Genomic DNA, 18487 nt, shown 5'->3' with positions numbered 1-18487 from the left:
GAACTGAAAGCATGTGAAGGTGCCTCTGGCAGCCGCTATACAGTCCATGTATGACCCCAGAGCACAGCTCTAACCAGTTTGAATTAGTTAGGGTTGATTTGCATTGACTACAAAAGCCAAAAATGGTTGGCTGAATACTCTACCAGGAATATTTTTCAGAATGTTTTTGAGTAGTTGGTGATAAGTCTGAAGTAGCTGGCTGTGAAAAAAGTGCTTGATGAGGTTCAATTCACATCTTAAACTTCAAAGCATTCGACAGAGCTCTGGCGGTCGCCGGCTGATTCTGAAAGCCCTGTCAACTGTAATAACATCTATTGAAAGAGAAGATGTTGAGTGATATGACATGGACAAAAGGAAACTGCAATATGATATGCATCACATACTTTGATATTAAGTGCAATATAATACTTACCAATAGCAGTTATATCACAGTTGTCCTCCTTGTATTGTATTGACCTATTAGCCTTGATTACAAAACATTTTTAAGTTAGGAAACAGGGAAAGAGCCAGAAGGTTGACAAGTCCTGATATCAATGAAGTGATGTTTACTAATTATTATTGTTCCTTTGTAGGACCCTCAACAATCCAGCAGATCAAATGGATGTGATTGGAGTTGGTGGTATTAACTTTGATGACCATATTGCCAGGTTTTCCTCCAGAGGAATGACCACATGGGTGAGATTATTTATATTTAATATCTTATTTTCAAGGGTGTTGTAGCATTAAAAAGTGCACTTGCCTCTCACATCTGATCAAGATCTCATTAACAAATAAACAGCTTTTTCCATGCTCCGTTCAGTAATAAAGCACGCAAGAAGTGGGGTAAGCACGAAAGAGGTGTAAGGAGAAGCTCGAGCAGTAGGCGAGTTTGCTTCCTGCGTGCCTTATTACTAAATGGAAAAAGCTGTTTTATTCTTTTTATTATATAGCTACTAATTTTATTTTGGCACTGTACACACTCTTGGATAGTGTCCGCACTGTGCTCCGTTCACTAATAAAGCACAGTTTTCTACCAATCAGTGCCGGCGTACTATCCCAACTATATAATAATTATTTATATTTAAGAGAGGCTGTCCGTAAATATCGACTATTGTCGGAAAAAATTTAAAAAATGAAAATTTTCTTTTCCTTACCAGAAGATTACATTAGTTGAACTGATTCTCAGAAAAAAATAAAAAACTTGAAAAAAACAATTTTCTCGCCGAAAAATGACATTTTCGGTTTTCTCGCTTCCAGGCGGGTTTTCAAGGGTGAAAAGTACGCCTCGTTATGAACTCTCTAAAAAGTTTCATTTCAATGCAAACTAAAAACCAATACAATATTTTGATAGAACACATAATAGTTGACATTCACATTATAAAATTATTACGATTAATATAAGATTGATTATTTAGTGAATTTTTGAATCTTTGACATTTTTTCAGTACAAAAAATACATCAAAATCAGGGCATCTTTTTAGCCATTTCTACATCGCCTATAGATTCAAAACTATATCTTGGTGAAAGAAGCAATGTTTCGTCTACACGAAAATGCAATAATATTTTTGGGCTACTCATTTTTTTAAACACGAGAGCTCATAACGCAAGCTGCTCTGAGGTCAAATTTAGTGAAAAACTTCTGGTACTTTGGTCACGCAACTGGCATTGAATGAAAGCAAACTGGCGACAAAACGCAATCATGTCTATTTATATACATCGTTAATGATAAAGAAAGAAATAAAGAACATCTGAACGCTGTTTTTAGCTTTAAAAACACATACCTTAACCAGAATTTATGGAAATCTCGATGACTGCACGTACGATGCTATGTTGTTGTCGCCATTATCGGTTCTGCATTATTAAAGTACAAAGTTGACCAAAGTTTGCTTTTAATTTCCACGGCCGGTGAGTCTTCCTCAGTTCTATTATACATCCTGAACCCATCTTTAGAAATATTGGCACGATATTTGAAATATGATTAAGGGAATATTTTAAGTGAATAATAGAGATGCGAAACAAGCTAATCATTTAAACGAGAGCGTGACGCCGTTACACACAGGAAGCCCGGTCAAATACTTTCTAACAGAGTCGGAAGACATACACACAGGAAAGGCACCGTTTTGCCGTAAATCTTTCAAAAGAGAGCAGCGTCGCAATACGAGAGATCAATGATTACATGTTCTTTTCTTTTCTTGTTTCTGTTAACAATACCCAAATTAAGCGTTTAGTAGCTGTAAAACTCTCAGGAGCTGCTTCTTGTGCACGTACACGATTGAACAAGTTCACTTATGAATGCCAGATAAGGTGCCTTGCGTTTCTTGTGAGAAGAGTCCTCATCCATGTTGAAGAAAACGCAAATGTTGTGCAACATTACAACAGTGAGCTTTTTAAGGTTTTTAGCTGCATAAAGCTCGCAAACGTTGTATGTATCATAAATAATGGGATGACTTAGCTGGCATTCTCTCAGGATGTTATCACGGATAGAGCTGTAACAACTTTGATCTTCAGCGGCCTCTATGTCGTGTGCTTGGCCTGCACCTGCATGCTTCAACTTTGCAGAGGTCCTTGAAAAATAGGACTGTATTTGTTGGGCCGACAAAAATTCTTTAACCGTGAAGCGACGTTCCCCTGTTTCGCTTTTTGCTCGCCTCATGTCGCGAGACACTTGTTCGGGGTCCGCTTTGTTGCCAGTATCCTGACCTATCTGGTATTTGGCATTGAGGTACTTTTTTTGGTTTTCATTAAATCTTTCGCCCTGCTTTGAAATCTTTAAAGCCCATCCCATTTGCAGAACCTCTAATGTAGACTGAGCAGTTGAAGATGCACCGCTGGTACCCAGGACAACTGGTTGGCTGCACGATCCTTCTTGTGATAGTTTCTCCCGATACAATATTTTAGCCTTGTCCAGGAGAGTTTCCTTATATATATAATGAAAAGTAATACTGTTAGTTTAAAGCTCATTTAAAAGTCCGTTTTTATTAAGGGAATATTTGTTAAGTCCAGACTTGGCAATATAAACATCTCTCTATAAACTAAATACCGGGTTATTATTTCGGTAATGTAAGATTACATTTTTTCTGTGCAAGATTACGTTTTCCGCTTTAATAATGCAGGTTCCATAGAACATGTGGTTCTCAAGACTGCTGTGCCTTTGAAAAGCTTTAACACATCCTTCCTTTGGACATGAATACAATGCGTCAGCCGGCAATTGAACGTCACCTTCAGGTGTGCAGTCCTCTGTTACTGCATCTTCTACTTTTAGATCTGACTTGGAGTTATCTTTATCCAAGGAGCTGACCAAAAAGATATATAAATATATAAACCTATAATATATATATATACATATATGAGTAATATGTATATTACATGTTTTATAAATATTATTATACCTAATTGGTTTGGTAGCGGCGTCTACGAAATCACCCTCTGAGAACTCTATCTCCTCTACAGTGCACTTGAAAGGACTTCCTTTGCCTAATAGCATGTACGAATCATTTAAAAAACTATTCTCATAAAAAAATAATACACAATAGTAAATTCAATAATAATAAGTAATAATAACAAATAGCGATGAAATGATGAGTGATCATCATCATAATGACTGATGATGAAAAATCAAGATGATGCATGATGACGATGATGGCGAAAATGATGCATAATGACAATGGTCATGATGATCCATGAAATTAATGATGATGCATAATGATGACGATGTTCATGATGATAAACAAAAACGGTACGTACCTTCCAATTTACTCCAGGAAAGCTCTTTGCCTTTGCCGATGTCGTAGGCTCTCCACACTTGGACCGTTTGTTGTTTTTTATCTCTATACAAAAAGTTGTTTAAGCTGTTCACGCCTTTCCATTTCCATTCGGCCATTGACACCTGCATTTTTGCGTTATCTAGGAGGGCCACCCGGACACCTTTTACTCTATCATGCGATACCATAGCGTTGAAAAGTTCCTCCGCGGTCGTTACGTCATTTCCCTCGTTAATATAACGGCGTACATGAGATTTGATCGTAGCGGCTTTCCTGTCACAGGGTCCTTTGCCCCCCTGGGGGTCGCTAAAATCCACCCTCTCTACCTTGATACCTGTTTTAGCTAGATGTCGACATGCAGATAAAAGTGCCACGCTGTGATAACAGCCGGCGTTGTCTTGCCGAAAATATGCTGTGTCAAGTTCAGGATGTTCTTTCTTAAGCTGCAATAACGTATGCTTCATCAAAGCAATGACGGTCATGGCGTCTTGTGTTGTGTTTTTGACAATATGCACAAGCGTCTGGTGTTGTATAACATCCTTCACCTTCCGCACAACAACACTAATGTGCCAGGATATGCCACGCTTCGCAAACCAATCAGCCTGCGTCTCCCTATACTTTTGCGGCAAGAATTTCATCGCCCAGTCATTGGTTACAAACACAGACGTTGGTCCCAGTCTTCGCAATATGTCAATACGAGCCCTATCTTGCTGCGTAGATCGTAGCTGGTGTGCCTTCCAGGCGTTAATTGCTGCAACAGCTTGCTTGAACATATACTCAAGGTCGTCTCGATCATCATTCGTTAATGCTGAACCGGAACTAAGTAGTTTTGTCTCCACTTCCTTTATTGCGTTTTTTAACTCCTCGCATGATGCACAACGCTCATCGTGAGCATGAACGCACGCAACGGTCTTGAAGTGCTCATCTTTTGGATCGCTCAAAGCGTACGAGATGCAGTGGTCAACAATATTAGACAAAACAGCTATGTGCACCTGATCAGTAAAAAAAAACCTTTGTAAGAAAAAAAATTTAACCATTACCTGATAGGTTATTAGATCGTCGTTTAGAGAAACATTTTGGATTCCTTTAAGTTTTTTTTTTTTTTGTAAACTACTTTAACGCTCGCAATCAGGATTGCGCGATAACGATTTTCGATAATAAGAAGACTGCACTCACTTCATCCAGTTGCACCTTTTATGATCATCTTATTTCAACATGCGCAGTTTGAGGGTGGAGCACATGGGAAACGTATTTGCCGGTGAAATGAATGATAACGATTCGTACAAAATAATTCAGACAAGTAATACCTTATAATCGCCTTTGAGGTATTGTTTTCCTTTTCTCAATGACAGATCAAGTTGTTTCAAAACGATTTTTTCGAGGCACCCATAATCACAAAGCTTCTGGGAGATAGACAGCAAATCATCAAATGCTTTAGACCCTTCGGCAGCTATGTAATCTAGACCCTGTAAAGATTTGCGAACTGAGGCACTGCATGATGACAAAATTCGTCTCATGGTGGAAGCGCTGAATGGGATAAAGCTAACTTCTTTACAATACTGAGTGTACTGGTCGATAATACGCTGTGGCACCATAGTCCTGATGACGTTAGGTGTTTGGAGAATCTGCCCATTTGAGAGTTGTAGATACCGCTGGCCAAAAGGCAGATCTTGAACGACGTGAGAGCTTGTTATGAAAGATAAGAAGTGATCCAGTTGAGAGGGGTTGATGCGCAATTTTGGACTTTGAGTTTCAGGCAATAATGCACCACGCCCATGTTGTAATTGGTGATGACGGGCAGCCTTTACTCTGAAATCAGTAATCCCTGGAATGTACGCTTGAATAGTGGAGTAAGGAACTAGGTCTGCCATAAAAGATAATACTTGTCGTCGGGTGTCCCAACTATCTGCGTTATCGTAAGCTTCAGCCAATGCTGTTAAGTAGGTCTTTTCAATAATATCATGAGCACCTAACGCTTTCTCTACAGAATGTGAGCGTTTCAGATCTTCCCATAAACACCGTGGATCATTTGGTTGAATAACTTCTAAAACTGCTACAACTGCATCTTTGGTCTGGCTGATATATTTATTCTGAGAATGGGAAGATAAATGATTCCATGCTTTACTTGTCTTTGATATGTTGGCTCTTCCACTAGCATCAAGAAACGCATTTAACTTTGCGCGACGGATAAGTAGACTTGAATCTTTCTTCGAGGTAGTTAAGCTAAGTTGTTCACTGGAACTACTACTGCTGGTGTTTTCTGGGATGAACTGACTTGAATCTTCTAGCGCGATGTACAGGTTTTCCATTTCAGAGCATATGCCACTTAGGTCGGTTAGAGAGTCATTCTTTAAACAAAATATTCACACACAAAATTAATAGTTTGGAAGCAACACTATGAAAGAATTTCTTATATTGATTACTTTTTCTGTATCAGATGATGGGCATGATGCATTGTTCATGGATTGATCTTGCTCTTTTTGACTAATGTTTAGCTCTGCGCCCCCTAAAGACAGACGACACCGCTTGCATATAGCTGTGGGGATAATAAAGAGAGCATTGTAATCGTGTAAATCATGAAATAATAACAAATTATCATTATTATGAATATTATTATGTGTGAGTAATTGCCCTATTTCACGTCACTGCTTGTTTATGTGGGGGATAGAATTGCCAAATGCAACAGGAAATTCGACAAAATTTGCTCCTAGCGAAACAGTTTAATCTAAAATGGCCTGGTATTCAGATATAATGTGTGTTAATATATATCTGAGCGTTTTCTGGGTATTCTACTTCTCTTCGTGAATTGATACGGATTTTAGAACAATTATCGGTTAATTTGCGTTGATTTGACCCCGTCCGACGACCATGATCCTTTGCGTTTAAACAATAGATTGTTTCAATGTGACGTCATAGTGAAATAGGGCAATTGAACCAGGAGAATCAACAATTAAATAATTACGATAATCATGCATGATGATGATGATAATCATGGGTGATGGTGATGATGATGATAAACATGGATGATGGTGATGATGATGATAAACATGGATGATGGTGATGATGATGATAATCATGGGTGATGGTGATGATGATGATAAACATGGATGATGGTGATGATGATGATAATCATGGGTGATGGTGATGATGATGATAAACATGGATGATGGTGATGATGATGATAAACATGGATGATGGTGATGATGATGATAAACATGGATGATGATGATGATGATGATGACGATAATCATGCATGATGACATGATGATTTTGATGAGAATGATAAATCATCGATGAGAAAAATAATCGGTTAAATGCGAACTTACGTGAACCAACCGGAACGAGCACTGACGTGAGATCAAATAGTCGTTTGGACTGTACAAGATTGATTCCGCGATCACCTTTTCTGGGGTATGTTTTATGAGGAGCCCACTCTGTAGGGACAGCACACATTTTCTTGTTGCAAACCCAACTCACGCCAAATTTATCTCTATGTCGAGGACAAATAGATCGCTTTAGTGCATTATCGTCTTGTTCGAAAATACCTACAATATCGGAAAAGAGAGAGTTATTAGAATTGGACCAGTTTACCGCCTAATAGATGTTAACCGGAGATATAAGCCATGAAGCCTTTTTGAAGTTTGGACTATGTGAGACAGCTTAGAAAAAAAGTTTTTTAAAAATAATATTTACAATATACACAAATTTTGTTTGGTGTCAATCACATTTCCAGAGTGAAGTCCCACTGAAGAATCTTCCACGTCTTGATCTTCTCTCCTTCAATAGTCAAGTTTTACATAGTTTAAAACAAACTGCCAATACGTTAGAGACGTATGGGGTATATATACGGCGATCAGTCAAGCATATTTGGGTCATTATATAACTTCATGAAAACATACCTGCTCTTGCTAGTAGAAGAGAGATTTCGGTATCGACGGAAGAATCAAACGTTCGGAAAGTCTTCAAATGACCTCTGATTTCTTTCTTGCAATTTGTAATTGATATGCATTTGGTATTAGATGGATTAAACTTGCTGGGACCACAAGGACCACCCACAAAGTTGGAATAATCACATGTTGCCATTATTCGTCGCGAATTATTCTCAGCGTCGTTCAAAACACTGCGTAAATAACATAAGGAAGGGCACGTGGACACGCGCGTGCTGAAAAAGGTTGTCAATTTCATTTCTCTTCCGTAGAAAACGATGTAACAAAACATAAATAAAGCGAAAAATCTATCGATATTCTAACAGATCAATCAATTGCATTGAAAGGCAAACAATAAATAGATATCTAAAATACATGATCGTGAAATTGAAAAATGACAAAGTACTTCTTCCGACTCTGTTAGAAAGTATTTGACCGGGCTTCCTGTGTGTAACGGCGTCACGCTCTCGTTTAAATAATTAGCTCGTTTCGCATCTTTGTTACTTACTTAAAATATTCCCTTAATCATATTTCAAATATCATGCCAATATTTCTGAAGATGGGTTCAGGATGTATAATAGAACTGAGGAAGACTCACCGGCCGTGGAAATTAAAAGCAAACTTTGGTCAACTTTGTACTTTAATAATGCAGAGCCGATAAAGGCGACAACAACATAGCATCGTACGCGCAGTCATCGAGATTTCCATAAATTCTGGTTAAGGTATGTGTTTTTAAAGCTAAAAACAGCGTTCAGATGTTCTTTATTTCTTTCTTTATCATTAACGATGTATATAAATAGACATGATTGCGTTTTGTCGCCAGTTTGCTTTCATTCAATGCCAGTTGCGTGACCAAAGTACCAGAAGTTTTTCACTAAATTTGACCTCAGAGCAGCTTGCGTTATGAGCTCTCGTGTTTAAAAAAATGAGTAGCCCAAAAATATTATTGCATTTTCGTGTAGACGAAACATTGCTTCTTTCACCAAGATATAGTTTTGAATCTATAGGCGATGTAGAAATGGCTAAAAAGATGCCCTGATTTTGATGTATTTTTTGTACTGAAAAAATGTCAAAGATTCAAAAATTCACTAAATAATCAATCTTATATTAATCGTAATAAGTTTATAATGTGAATGTCAACTATTATGTGTTCTATCAAAATATTGTATTGGTTTTTAGTTTGCATTGAAATGAAACTTTTTAGAGAGTTCATAACGAGGCGTACTTTTCACCCTTGAAAACCCGCCTGGAAGCGAGAAAACCGAAAATGTCATTTTTCGGCGAGAAAATTGTTTTTTTCAAGTTTTTTATTTTTTTCTGAGAATCAGTTCAACTAATGTAATCTTCTGGTAAGGAAAAGAAAATTTTCATTTTTAAATTTTTTCCGACAATAGTCAATATTTACGGACAGCCTCTCTTAATATCTTATTTTCAAGGGCGTTAAAACATAAGTAAGTGCCCTTGCCTTTCAGGTCTCTTCAAGATCTCATTTTTTCATGTCATAAATTTTCCATTCATGTTATCAAATACTGAATTTCGTATGGTTAATACTAGGAATTACCTGGTGGTTATGGGCGTGTCAAGCCAGATATTGTCACCTATGGATCAGGAGTCAGAGGATCAAGCTTAAAGTAAGTTATCCAAATATAGTTCTTTCTTTGCTTTACCCTGTACTAATGATTAACATGGAAACTGTAAACTATTGTATTTTCACAGAGGTGGCTGTCGATCATTGTCAGGCACAAGTGTGGCATCTCCTGTAGTTGCTGGAGCTATAAGCTTGTTACTTAGGTAATTATTATCAATTATTAATTATTATTATTATTATTAATTATTGTTAATTAGGTAATTATTATTTGGTAATTATACAGCTGTTTAAAATAAGTTTGGTTAAGGTTTTGTAGCATGTTTCTAAGCTGACTTCTCTAATATTGTTTGACAAATAAATGAATTACAACCTGAAGCCTCCAATTTTTTGTTGCATGTTGCGATAGTAAAAAATCCAGTTCTAGTTCACAATTCTAATTTTCTGATAGTGCTGTGAAGCATCGTGGCAGTGCTATCAACCCAGCAAGTGTGAAGCAAGCATTAATGGCTTCTGCAAGAAGATTGCCTGGGTTTAATATCTTTGAACAAGGTAAGATACCTAATTACCTGGCCACCGAATTGAGCAGCTAGTTATTCACAACATTGTAGTGCTATAGATTACTTGATGAAACAAGTTACACAAAACGTTGTAGTTAATATAATAACTTTATTTCAAAACAAATAATAAGTAATAGAAAAAAGTTGCAAAAAGGGTGCTGCCAGGAAAGAACTGAATCCTCATATATGAACAACATTTATCTGCAACTTACCTCATGATAATGATTTGGAATTTATTGAGTGTTAACTGCACCTTTTTGAAGCATTTGTAAATCATGGCAACAATATTGTGCATTTGTTGCATGGCATTGTCTTCTCACATGTAGCTCACATTATCTTGTGCACCCTGCACAAGCTGTTATCAGCATACAACAAGCTACATAAAGAGTGGTTATGTGTGAGACATTGTTCTGCAGGTTACCACATCACATAGTCATTGAGACAAGCTGCACAGCTTGTTAATTGTACTATTTTCCATGGATTTCTTCCTGTTGTTTATAACATGTCATTGTATTTTATTTTAGGACATGGGAAGCTAGACCTCATCAAAGCCTATCAGATCCTCAACAGTTACAAACCACAAGCAAGGTAATTAGATTACTCATATGAGGTCATGCAAATATATTTAGAGTTTTAAGCGTGATCTTATTACCTTACTTTTTACTTTTTTGATATGTTTTGCTTTTTTGATTGTTTCAGCCTCAGCCCTGCATACATTGACCTGACAGAGTGTCCCTACATGTGGCCATATTGTACACAACCCATATATTATGGTGCTATGCCTATTATAGTCAATGTAAGTACATAAGTGAAAAATGATAATAACAATATAAAATGGGAGTTTGCAGTGGTTCCTTAGAAGGACTCTTCTGCAACTGAATCTGTTGTGAACTAGTATCATGATCCTCCTATAAGTTGGTTGAGAGAGAGTCAAAAATATAAACCTGTATTGTCGGTTCAGAATTACTTCGTGATAGGAGAATCGTAATTTTGCGACTACAGCCAATAAAGGATGTATTGGTTAATCCCAACTAGCCACCAATCTAAACCCGTATTGGGGGCTCAAAATCATGATAAATTATAAGAATTAGTTGATTTTTTATTCCTCCATAACTTTAGTTTTCACTACCTGTTTTCAAGACTGTATTGCTGACTCTAATTTGTACCTTGTAGGTAACCATTCTAAATGGAATGGGAGTGACTGGCAAAATCAAGGACAAGGTAAAAATCTCGGCCATTGATTTTCTTTTGTAACAAATAATTCCCTTTATTATCCAACTATTCAAATTTAAAAAAAGCCTGGAGAGAGTACAAAATTAATATCCTGTGACATTTGTACTCTAATTTATTTTGCATGGAAAAAAACTGGTTTTGAAAACTAGTTTAAAAAAATTGTTTTGAAGACTTCTTTTGGGGAAAACGTAAGCTCAGTTGGATAATAAATAACTTATTAGGCATTTTAGTTTGAAATACAAGTGGACATTTTTTCTTGTCTTTGTATTTTGTCTCACCCTATCAGACTCCACCCTAAAATGTCTAATAAGACTTATTTAGTAGCAAAGTGTTTTTCAATTGTTTTTGTTTGTGTTTTGCAGCCTGTTTGGCACCCTTATGAATCCCAACATGGAGACAAGATAGAGGTGAGTGCAAGCAAGAGCTTTTAAGTTCACATAATCAGTGGACACCATTTTGTTTAATGCAGCACAGACAAGTTTTCAGACCAATCATGTCTGATGTACCTCACTAAGCTGCAGAGATAAATTTAGACACCTTGCCTTATTTTGTCTTGCTGTTATTAATAACACATCAAGTGCATCGTGTTTGACATTAGTACAATCATTTGTGGTAGTACACTCAATATTTACCTCTGGAGCAATTGGAAGATCCCATTTATATGGATGTGAAAGGAACTTTTTTATTTGTATTTTGCGATAACCTGTCTGTCACTTATGTTTTCATCCAGTTGGCATTTACCTACTCCTCTGTGCTGTGGCCCTGGTCAGGGTTTCTAGCGGTGTCAATCACTGCATCTAAAGGTGCTGCAACATGGCAAGGAATCGCACAAGGACATATCACCATCACAGTCACTTCTCCTCCTCAGGTAAATGTTATATCTCTTTATCTTATCCTATAATACCCAATATTGGTTGAGATTTGACTAACAACTCAGGGTTTGAAATAACGGCCAGACATCGGACAATGTCTGATGAAAACTGGGACTTGTCTGGTTAAATCTTTGCCTTGCCAATCAGTTTGACCAATAATGTTTAGTCAGAAATAAGGTATGACTACTCTAAACCTCTGTGATCATGACCGGCGACAGATCGGCTGTTACTGCAACTAAACAATCAGTTTCGCTCACCATATTCCATAAATAAACCTATTCATAAGAGTTCTTAATCGAGGATCAAAGTGGCATTTAGCGTATGAGAAAAATAACGCTATGTGTTCAAATCCCTTTTCGATTCTTAAAACGTTTCTTATATTGTTTTTTTTAACAGGAGTCTGAGACAGAGCCTAGGGTATCTATCATCAAGTTGCCTGTACGAGTAAAAATCATCCCCACCCCACCCCGCAGGTTTGTGCAATGTTTTGATAACTTGGCAGTGCATGCATAATCTACTACTATTACTACTACCACTACTACTATAACATTATGGTATTTCTTTGATTCCTTATTCTAGTAAGAGAATACTATGGGATCAATATCACAATCTACGTTATCCATCTGGTTATTTTCCACGTGACAATCTGAAAATGAAAAATGACCCACTAGACTGGTAAGCGATCGTTTATATTTATGATACAGTGAGCTCGCTATGCGCGTTCCTATTGGGTCAAATCTGTGCTTGCTTGAGAATGAAGCACGGTGGTTGCTGCGTGCGCAAAGATGTGAATGATATCTATATCGAAAACTATAACGTATAGATATTTATGATACAGTGAGCTAGGTATGCGCGCTCTTATTGGGTCAGACCTATACTCTCTTGAGAACGAAGCACGGTGGTTGCTGCGTGCGCAAAAAATGTAAATGATTTCTACATCGAAAAATGCAACGTATATATAATAAATATAACACAGTGACCTCGCTATGCGCTCTTTTGTTGGGTCAAATATGTGCTTCCTCGGGAACGAAGCACGGTGGTTGCTGCGTGCGCAAAGACGTAAATGATTTCTACATTGATAACTAAAATGTATTAATATTTTAAGAAACAACGACATTTTCGATAAACATGTTTCGACGTCTGTTTGACGCTATCTTCATTATAAATTTTGTAAAAAGTGGAAATATTTAAAACTTGATTAAGTATAATATAATTAATATTAATATGATATATATTATAATTTATATCATTTTTCTTTTTATATAATATAACAAAAATAATACATTTTTTCTTGCTCTACAAAGTAATAAAGCACCCAAGAAGTTCGAGAATCACTTGCCTATAGAGGCTTTGCACTATCACGTGATAGCAGCATGACAGGAGGCACAGCAACAGGGTATCTTTCCCCTGGGAAACTGAATTCTTTCTCATTTAAATCAGATTAGACCAGATTCAATTGTTCCTGCCTCCTGTCATGGCTGCCATCTTTGACTCCAGGTAATGATATTATCTGTCATACTTATTATTTTATTTTTCCAGGAATGGCGATCACGTGCACACCAACTTCCGCGACCTCTACATGCACCTGAGGGATTTTGGGTATTTTGTCGAGGTGCTTGGCGCTCCCTATACGTGCTTTGATGCAACTCAGTACGGTTAGTTCAAAGAATCTTTCTTGTTCAAATATCCTCATACATATATGATAACTCTTACTTATCATCGCCTGCAACCTAGCAAAAGCACTATCAGAAATTGAGCTTCGCCAGGTAAAACTCCACGCACCAAGCAATTTGGATTTTGTAATTTCCGCACATTTTTGGAGTGTTTCTCAATTTTTGCTCACTAGTTATCTTGTAGTCCATAAAAATTTTGTTCCTTTTTAACAATAGTGTGTGAGGGAGAGTTTGATAAGTTTAACTTCAAGCCGAAATATTTTTAACGTTACCTAACCATCTCACCAATGACCAATAACCAGGGATCAAAGTAACTATATTTAACTTCTGTACTAGTTTCTTCCATTCAGCTAGGAAGTAACAGCTCTCCTAGATAGCTAAAAGTGCGCACCTTATTCCCATAACCCACAGTCTTTTAAAGGTATTCCAAGCTACTCGCAAAAGACTTTTTGCTCATTCGACCTGGCAACAAAATCCAATTGCCATTTCTAAATTACAAGAACAGAAAGTTCAGTACCTTAATAAACACCACGGCTAAATGTGGCAATAATGATGCACTACGCATACAGTACACTTAAATATCAAGTGCGACTCAAGAATCAAACTGGGAATATATCCATATGGAATATCTTTATCTCATTCTCAATCTTACACAGCGTTAATCATGATCTATAAAATGGTGGTTAAGATTAATGATGAATAATAACTTGCTATCCCTTACCATACGACGCATCATAACTTTACATCATCTTCAGTCTTGGGTTAACAGATGCATGGGAGTTTTAAATCTCATTTGGAATTTCAAAGTCCTGTTCCACAAAAGACAATGCCGTACACTCGTTATGCCGGGGTGTATAATGCATTGCGCTTTACCATTCCCAGTAAATCCATACACCAGCATGTTTCGTAATTGCAGACTATGTAATATTTAGCCTGTCTTACCATGATGAATGACAGTTACTTTGCTTTAATGCGCACTGTGCTTGTGTTGTCTCAGGTTTTAGAGTCTCACAAGTATGATGATAGAACTTGTTTAAATAAGTGCTTAACTACTGCGAGCGAATTTCTCCTGTCATACTGCACTCTTCTTTATTACGCAATCATTGCACATGAGTCTTGTACTCTCAGCACACTTTACAGATTAATAAACTGCAAATCTAAATGGCTTTTAAACGTTATCTATATCCCGTATCGTCATGCATGTGCAAGACATTTTTTTCTTTACATTGCATTGCTTATTACGCTGCCATTGTGTTTAAACCGAAACTAAAATGAATCATGCTTTGTATGTTGTAAAACATGCTCTTATTGCTGTTGTAAGTAGGTTTCCCTTACCTTCCTGCATGCATTGCCATTGTGTTTGATCGCCAATAAAATGCAATGTATTCTTGTATGTTATAAAACATGCGCTTTTTGCTGTTGTAAATAGGTTTAACCCCTACCTTCCTGCATGCACTACACTGCCATTGTATTTAATCGCCAATAAAATGCATTGTATTCTTGTATGTTGTAAAACATGCGCTTGTTGCTGTTGTAAATAGATTAAACCCCTGCCTTCCTGCATGCATGCCACTTCTTCTATGTAACTGCATCAAACATGGCTATCCCTCTTACTATACCTGACAATACTTCATATACCAAGTATACAGTGGCTTAGTGAGCCCCATAAACCTCTATAGGTAACCGCAGCATGTATGCGGGATATCTCTTCTAATACACTATACTGCACATCAGAGTGTCATATACACTTGTATCTTGAACCTACATCAAGCCAGCCTTTCTATACTGTAGAAGAAGACGAAGAACAGGTTTAATATTACGATCTTATCCACCAGGGACCTTGCTATTAGTAGATAGCGAGGAAGAGTACTTTCCAGAGGAGATCGTCAAACTTAAACGAGACATAAACGAGAGGGGCTTATCAGTCATTGTCGTCGCTGACTGGTACAACGTACCGGTCATGCGTAAGATTAAATTCTATGACGAGAACACGCGTCAGTGGTGGATGCCCGACACGGGTGGAGCGAATATACCTGCCCTTAATGAGCTGATGACGTCATGGGGGATGGCATTCAGTGATCAGGTGTATGAGGGGGACTTCATGATTGGTGAACATAAAGGTATGATTGGAGATTGATCGTTTTTATGGTTTTATGGTCGTTACTCCCCCCCACTTACCCCCTTCCCTTCGTTGTCTGGATAAAGTGGACTGGAGGATGGAAAAGGTGATTGTGCTATTGGGTGTGATCTGTGATGAAAATAAACTGCGAGCGGTCGCACTTTTCCATCCAAACTCAGTAAGGGCGAGTGTTTTGATATTCCTGTGAGCGCGCATAGATTAGAGCCGAGTAAGCGGGGCCGGCGCCCGTCCACAGGAATCCCAAACACTCGTTTTTTTATTGAGTCTGAAGGGAGAAGTGAAGGAAAGGATGAGAACAAAGTTCTTGAGTAATTTAAATATTTCAGCATGTCGTACTGTGTACGTGTTGAAAGTAAAATCTTTTTTTATGACAGTGCATTACTCATCTGGTACAAGTATTTCCACATTCCCCAAGGGTGGTATAATCATCCGCCACAAGCTCAACGATCAAGGACACGAGGTAGTAAACGGGGAAACCAAGGTTAAAGAGAACGTGCCAATACTTGGTCTGTATGACCCTGGTGAGAAAGACCGTGGGAGAATCGCTCTTTATGGGGACTCTAATTGCCTGGATAACGCACACATGGAGAAGGGTATGTATGATATCCGAACGATTTTACCGAAAATAGATGTCGCCCTCATGGTGTTAAAGTGCACATGAACCCTTCGACAATACTTTCAGTACTGATTCTACACGAAGTAAATAGTTGAATGGTAAAATATTTCTTGATTTGAGTGATGCGTTTCTAAGTTATGAAGGTTTATACTTCCAATATGCTAATGAGTGTGACGTCTATTAAGGCTTAATCTAATATACAAAATCGAACTGGTTCATAGAAACAGTATTTAAAAAGCATCATTATTTTACTCATGGTTTACATGAAAGCTATTTACAATTTTTATTTTCAAAATGGCCAGCATTTAGTATTACTAGTTACAACAAAAACACTCAAATACCTTACCTGACGTCATCATCATTAACATATTGGAAGTATAAACCTTCATAACTTAGAGACGCATCACTCAAATCAAGAAATATTTTACCAATCAACTATTTACTTTATGCAGAACCAGTACTGAATGTATTGTCAAAGGGTTCATTTGCACTTTAAGTCAAAAGCCCATTCAGCCTTGGACCTCGTGGGCTAATGACTCGTAGACCATGAGGACTGCGGGTCTAATAGTTAATTATAACGTAGGCGGTAGAGCGGTTTGAAAAGCGGTGCCTAATCACCACCTTTCTCGAATTAATCTTAAAACAACAGCGTACTCACAATTTTCAGTCAAAACACCCAAAGTAGAACGGCCCTACATACGTCGATAAATTCAATGAAAATGTTGCTGTTTTTCTTGTACGTTGTTCATGTGTGTCTAATTACATCACTTTCGTAACAACTGATGCGAATTTATGTTTATACCCCAAAAAGTGGGGTAGGGAGGAGGTGGGGGTGGAGGATGCACCCCTGCATGCTTTACCGCCTATGTCACTGGAAATTTAAGCAATGTTACTGACTGATTGCTTAAGAGTTGCTTTTTGCGCCTTAAGAATGATGAATCAGGAGGGAGGGGAGGGGTTGAAAATCATGTCCCTGCCGTGTCATGCCGTGCCGTGCCGTGTCGCGTCATGCTGCGAATTATTGTGGCACAGTGTCAAAGCATTCGAATGTAAAGACCACACGTCTCGCGTCCTGCAACTGGTTTACGGATATGATAATTCTGTGACCGTGTCGTAATATTGTCAAAGTCTACACATTCGGGATTCCTGTGGTTTATTGCTGTTCTGTTACTTTACAGATTGTTTTTGGTTGCTGGACGCGTTAGTGGATTTTACTGCCACTGGTAACGTGGCTTCTGTACTTAGGGACTCGAAACAAGGCGCATTGAAGGAGTCAGACACTCTCCCAGAAAGAATGGAAGGTAAACTGAAAATAAATCTTTAAAACATGATATATGTGCCTTGTTTATGGTAGAGTACATACCACATATCTGTGAAAAACTCTGTAAAAACATTGCACAAATTAGTAAGTTCATTAGACCTCAGTAGAGCATAGACCTACAAAACTTTGCACTAATTTGTACAATTTTATGAGTTAACCTTTTCACGGATGTATTGTATGCACTCTTGTGGACTAACTCTCGCCTCTGCGGCCTCGGGTTCGATTCCTTGACTTGACATCACTTGAGCAGCATTTATTCATTTGGTCTTTGTTTGATTTGTGAGTTAGCGTGCACTGACTTTGATCAGCTCAGAGGTTATGTCAAGGTTTGATTTGTGAGTTAGCGTACACTGACTTTGATCAGCCCAGGGGTTATGTCAAGGTTTGATTTGTGAGTTAGCGTGCACTGACTTTGATCAGCCCAGGGGTTATGTCAAGGTTTGATCTGTGAGTTAGCGTGCACTGACTTTGACCAGGGGTTGTTTCAGAGAAGCGATAAGATTTGAAGGTTTTTAATCTTAAAAGACATTGGATATACGAAGTCTCTTAAAGAATATTTTTGTTTCACTTTAGGTAACCACCTTCATAAATATTCCAAGGTACTGAATGGGGCGCAACTAGGAACGGTCCAACCACGCCCTTTACCAGCTTGTCCACATCTTATGTGGGCCACGCCCCAACCTGTCAATCAAACTCTTCCAGCAAGTCTACACAAAGGACATAGGCTACTTTCCATAGATTTAGAACAAGTAAGTAACCGTTTGTAACCATATATTCGTGAAATAGCATAAAAAACTAAATAGCACTAAACACATCTATTT

At 37.8% G+C, this 18487-nt stretch overlaps 2 protein-coding genes across 3 annotated transcripts in view; one reads left to right on the top strand and one right to left on the bottom strand.

Moving 5' to 3' along the window:
- Window positions 1–18487, top strand: part of LOC116307890 (membrane-bound transcription factor site-1 protease) — a 29119-nt gene that overhangs the window by 8823 nt on the left and 1809 nt on the right. The window contains exons 11-26 of one of the 2 annotated variants that reach the window (XM_089033758.1): window positions 573–675; window positions 9221–9297; window positions 9383–9457; window positions 9703–9803; window positions 10336–10399; window positions 10511–10607; window positions 10985–11032; window positions 11407–11451; window positions 11775–11907; window positions 12311–12389; window positions 12496–12591; window positions 13456–13571; window positions 15425–15709; window positions 16104–16322; window positions 17524–17646; window positions 18240–18415. In XM_089033758.1, coding sequence (XP_088889884.1) covers window positions 573–675; window positions 9221–9297; window positions 9383–9457; window positions 9703–9803; window positions 10336–10399; window positions 10511–10607; window positions 10985–11032; window positions 11407–11451; window positions 11775–11907; window positions 12311–12389; window positions 12496–12591; window positions 13456–13571; window positions 15425–15709; window positions 16104–16322; window positions 17524–17646; window positions 18240–18415 — 1837 coding nt within the window. Of the gene's footprint in view, window positions 1–572; window positions 676–9220; window positions 9298–9382; window positions 9458–9702; window positions 9804–10335; window positions 10400–10510; window positions 10608–10984; window positions 11033–11406; window positions 11452–11774; window positions 11913–12310; window positions 12390–12495; window positions 12592–13455; window positions 13572–15424; window positions 15710–16103; window positions 16323–17523; window positions 17647–18239; window positions 18416–18487 lie in introns of both variants that reach the window. The other variant, XM_089033757.1, reaches the window with a different exon arrangement.
- Window positions 2222–7823, bottom strand: LOC148909631 (uncharacterized). Its single transcript, XM_089033627.1, has 8 exons — window positions 7640–7823; window positions 7067–7285; window positions 6164–6276; window positions 5048–6088; window positions 3724–4732; window positions 3369–3453; window positions 3071–3272; window positions 2222–2896 (listed from the first exon to the last, which is right to left on the bottom strand). Exons 1-8 carry the CDS (start codon window positions 7821–7823, stop codon window positions 2222–2224), a joined length of 3528 nt encoding a protein of 1175 aa, XP_088889753.1.

Source organism: Actinia tenebrosa, unplaced genomic scaffold (assembly GCF_029948245.1).
Source record: "Actinia tenebrosa isolate PJP-AT-01 unplaced genomic scaffold, QUT_ActTen_1.0 PGA_scaffold2__45_contigs__length_23673736, whole genome shotgun sequence".
Lineage (NCBI taxonomy): Eukaryota > Metazoa > Cnidaria > Anthozoa > Actiniaria > Actiniidae > Actinia > Actinia tenebrosa.
This window is presented reverse-complemented; position numbering and strand designations above follow the sequence as displayed.

Excerpts from the sequence above, each read along its gene's own strand:
- LOC148909631 (XM_089033627.1), bottom strand. The coding sequence starts at position 7,823 with ATGGCAACATGTGATTATTCCAACTTTGTGGGTGGTCCTTGTGGTCCC. Across the intron at positions 3,454-3,723 it reads TTCCTGGAGTAAATTGGAAG|GCAAAGGAAGTCCTTTCAAG; the intron begins GTACGTACCGTT and ends ACATGCTATTAG. Across the intron at positions 2,897-3,070 it reads GCATTATTAAAGCGGAAAAC|GAAACTCTCCTGGACAAGGC; the intron begins GTAATCTTGCAC and ends TATATATATAAG.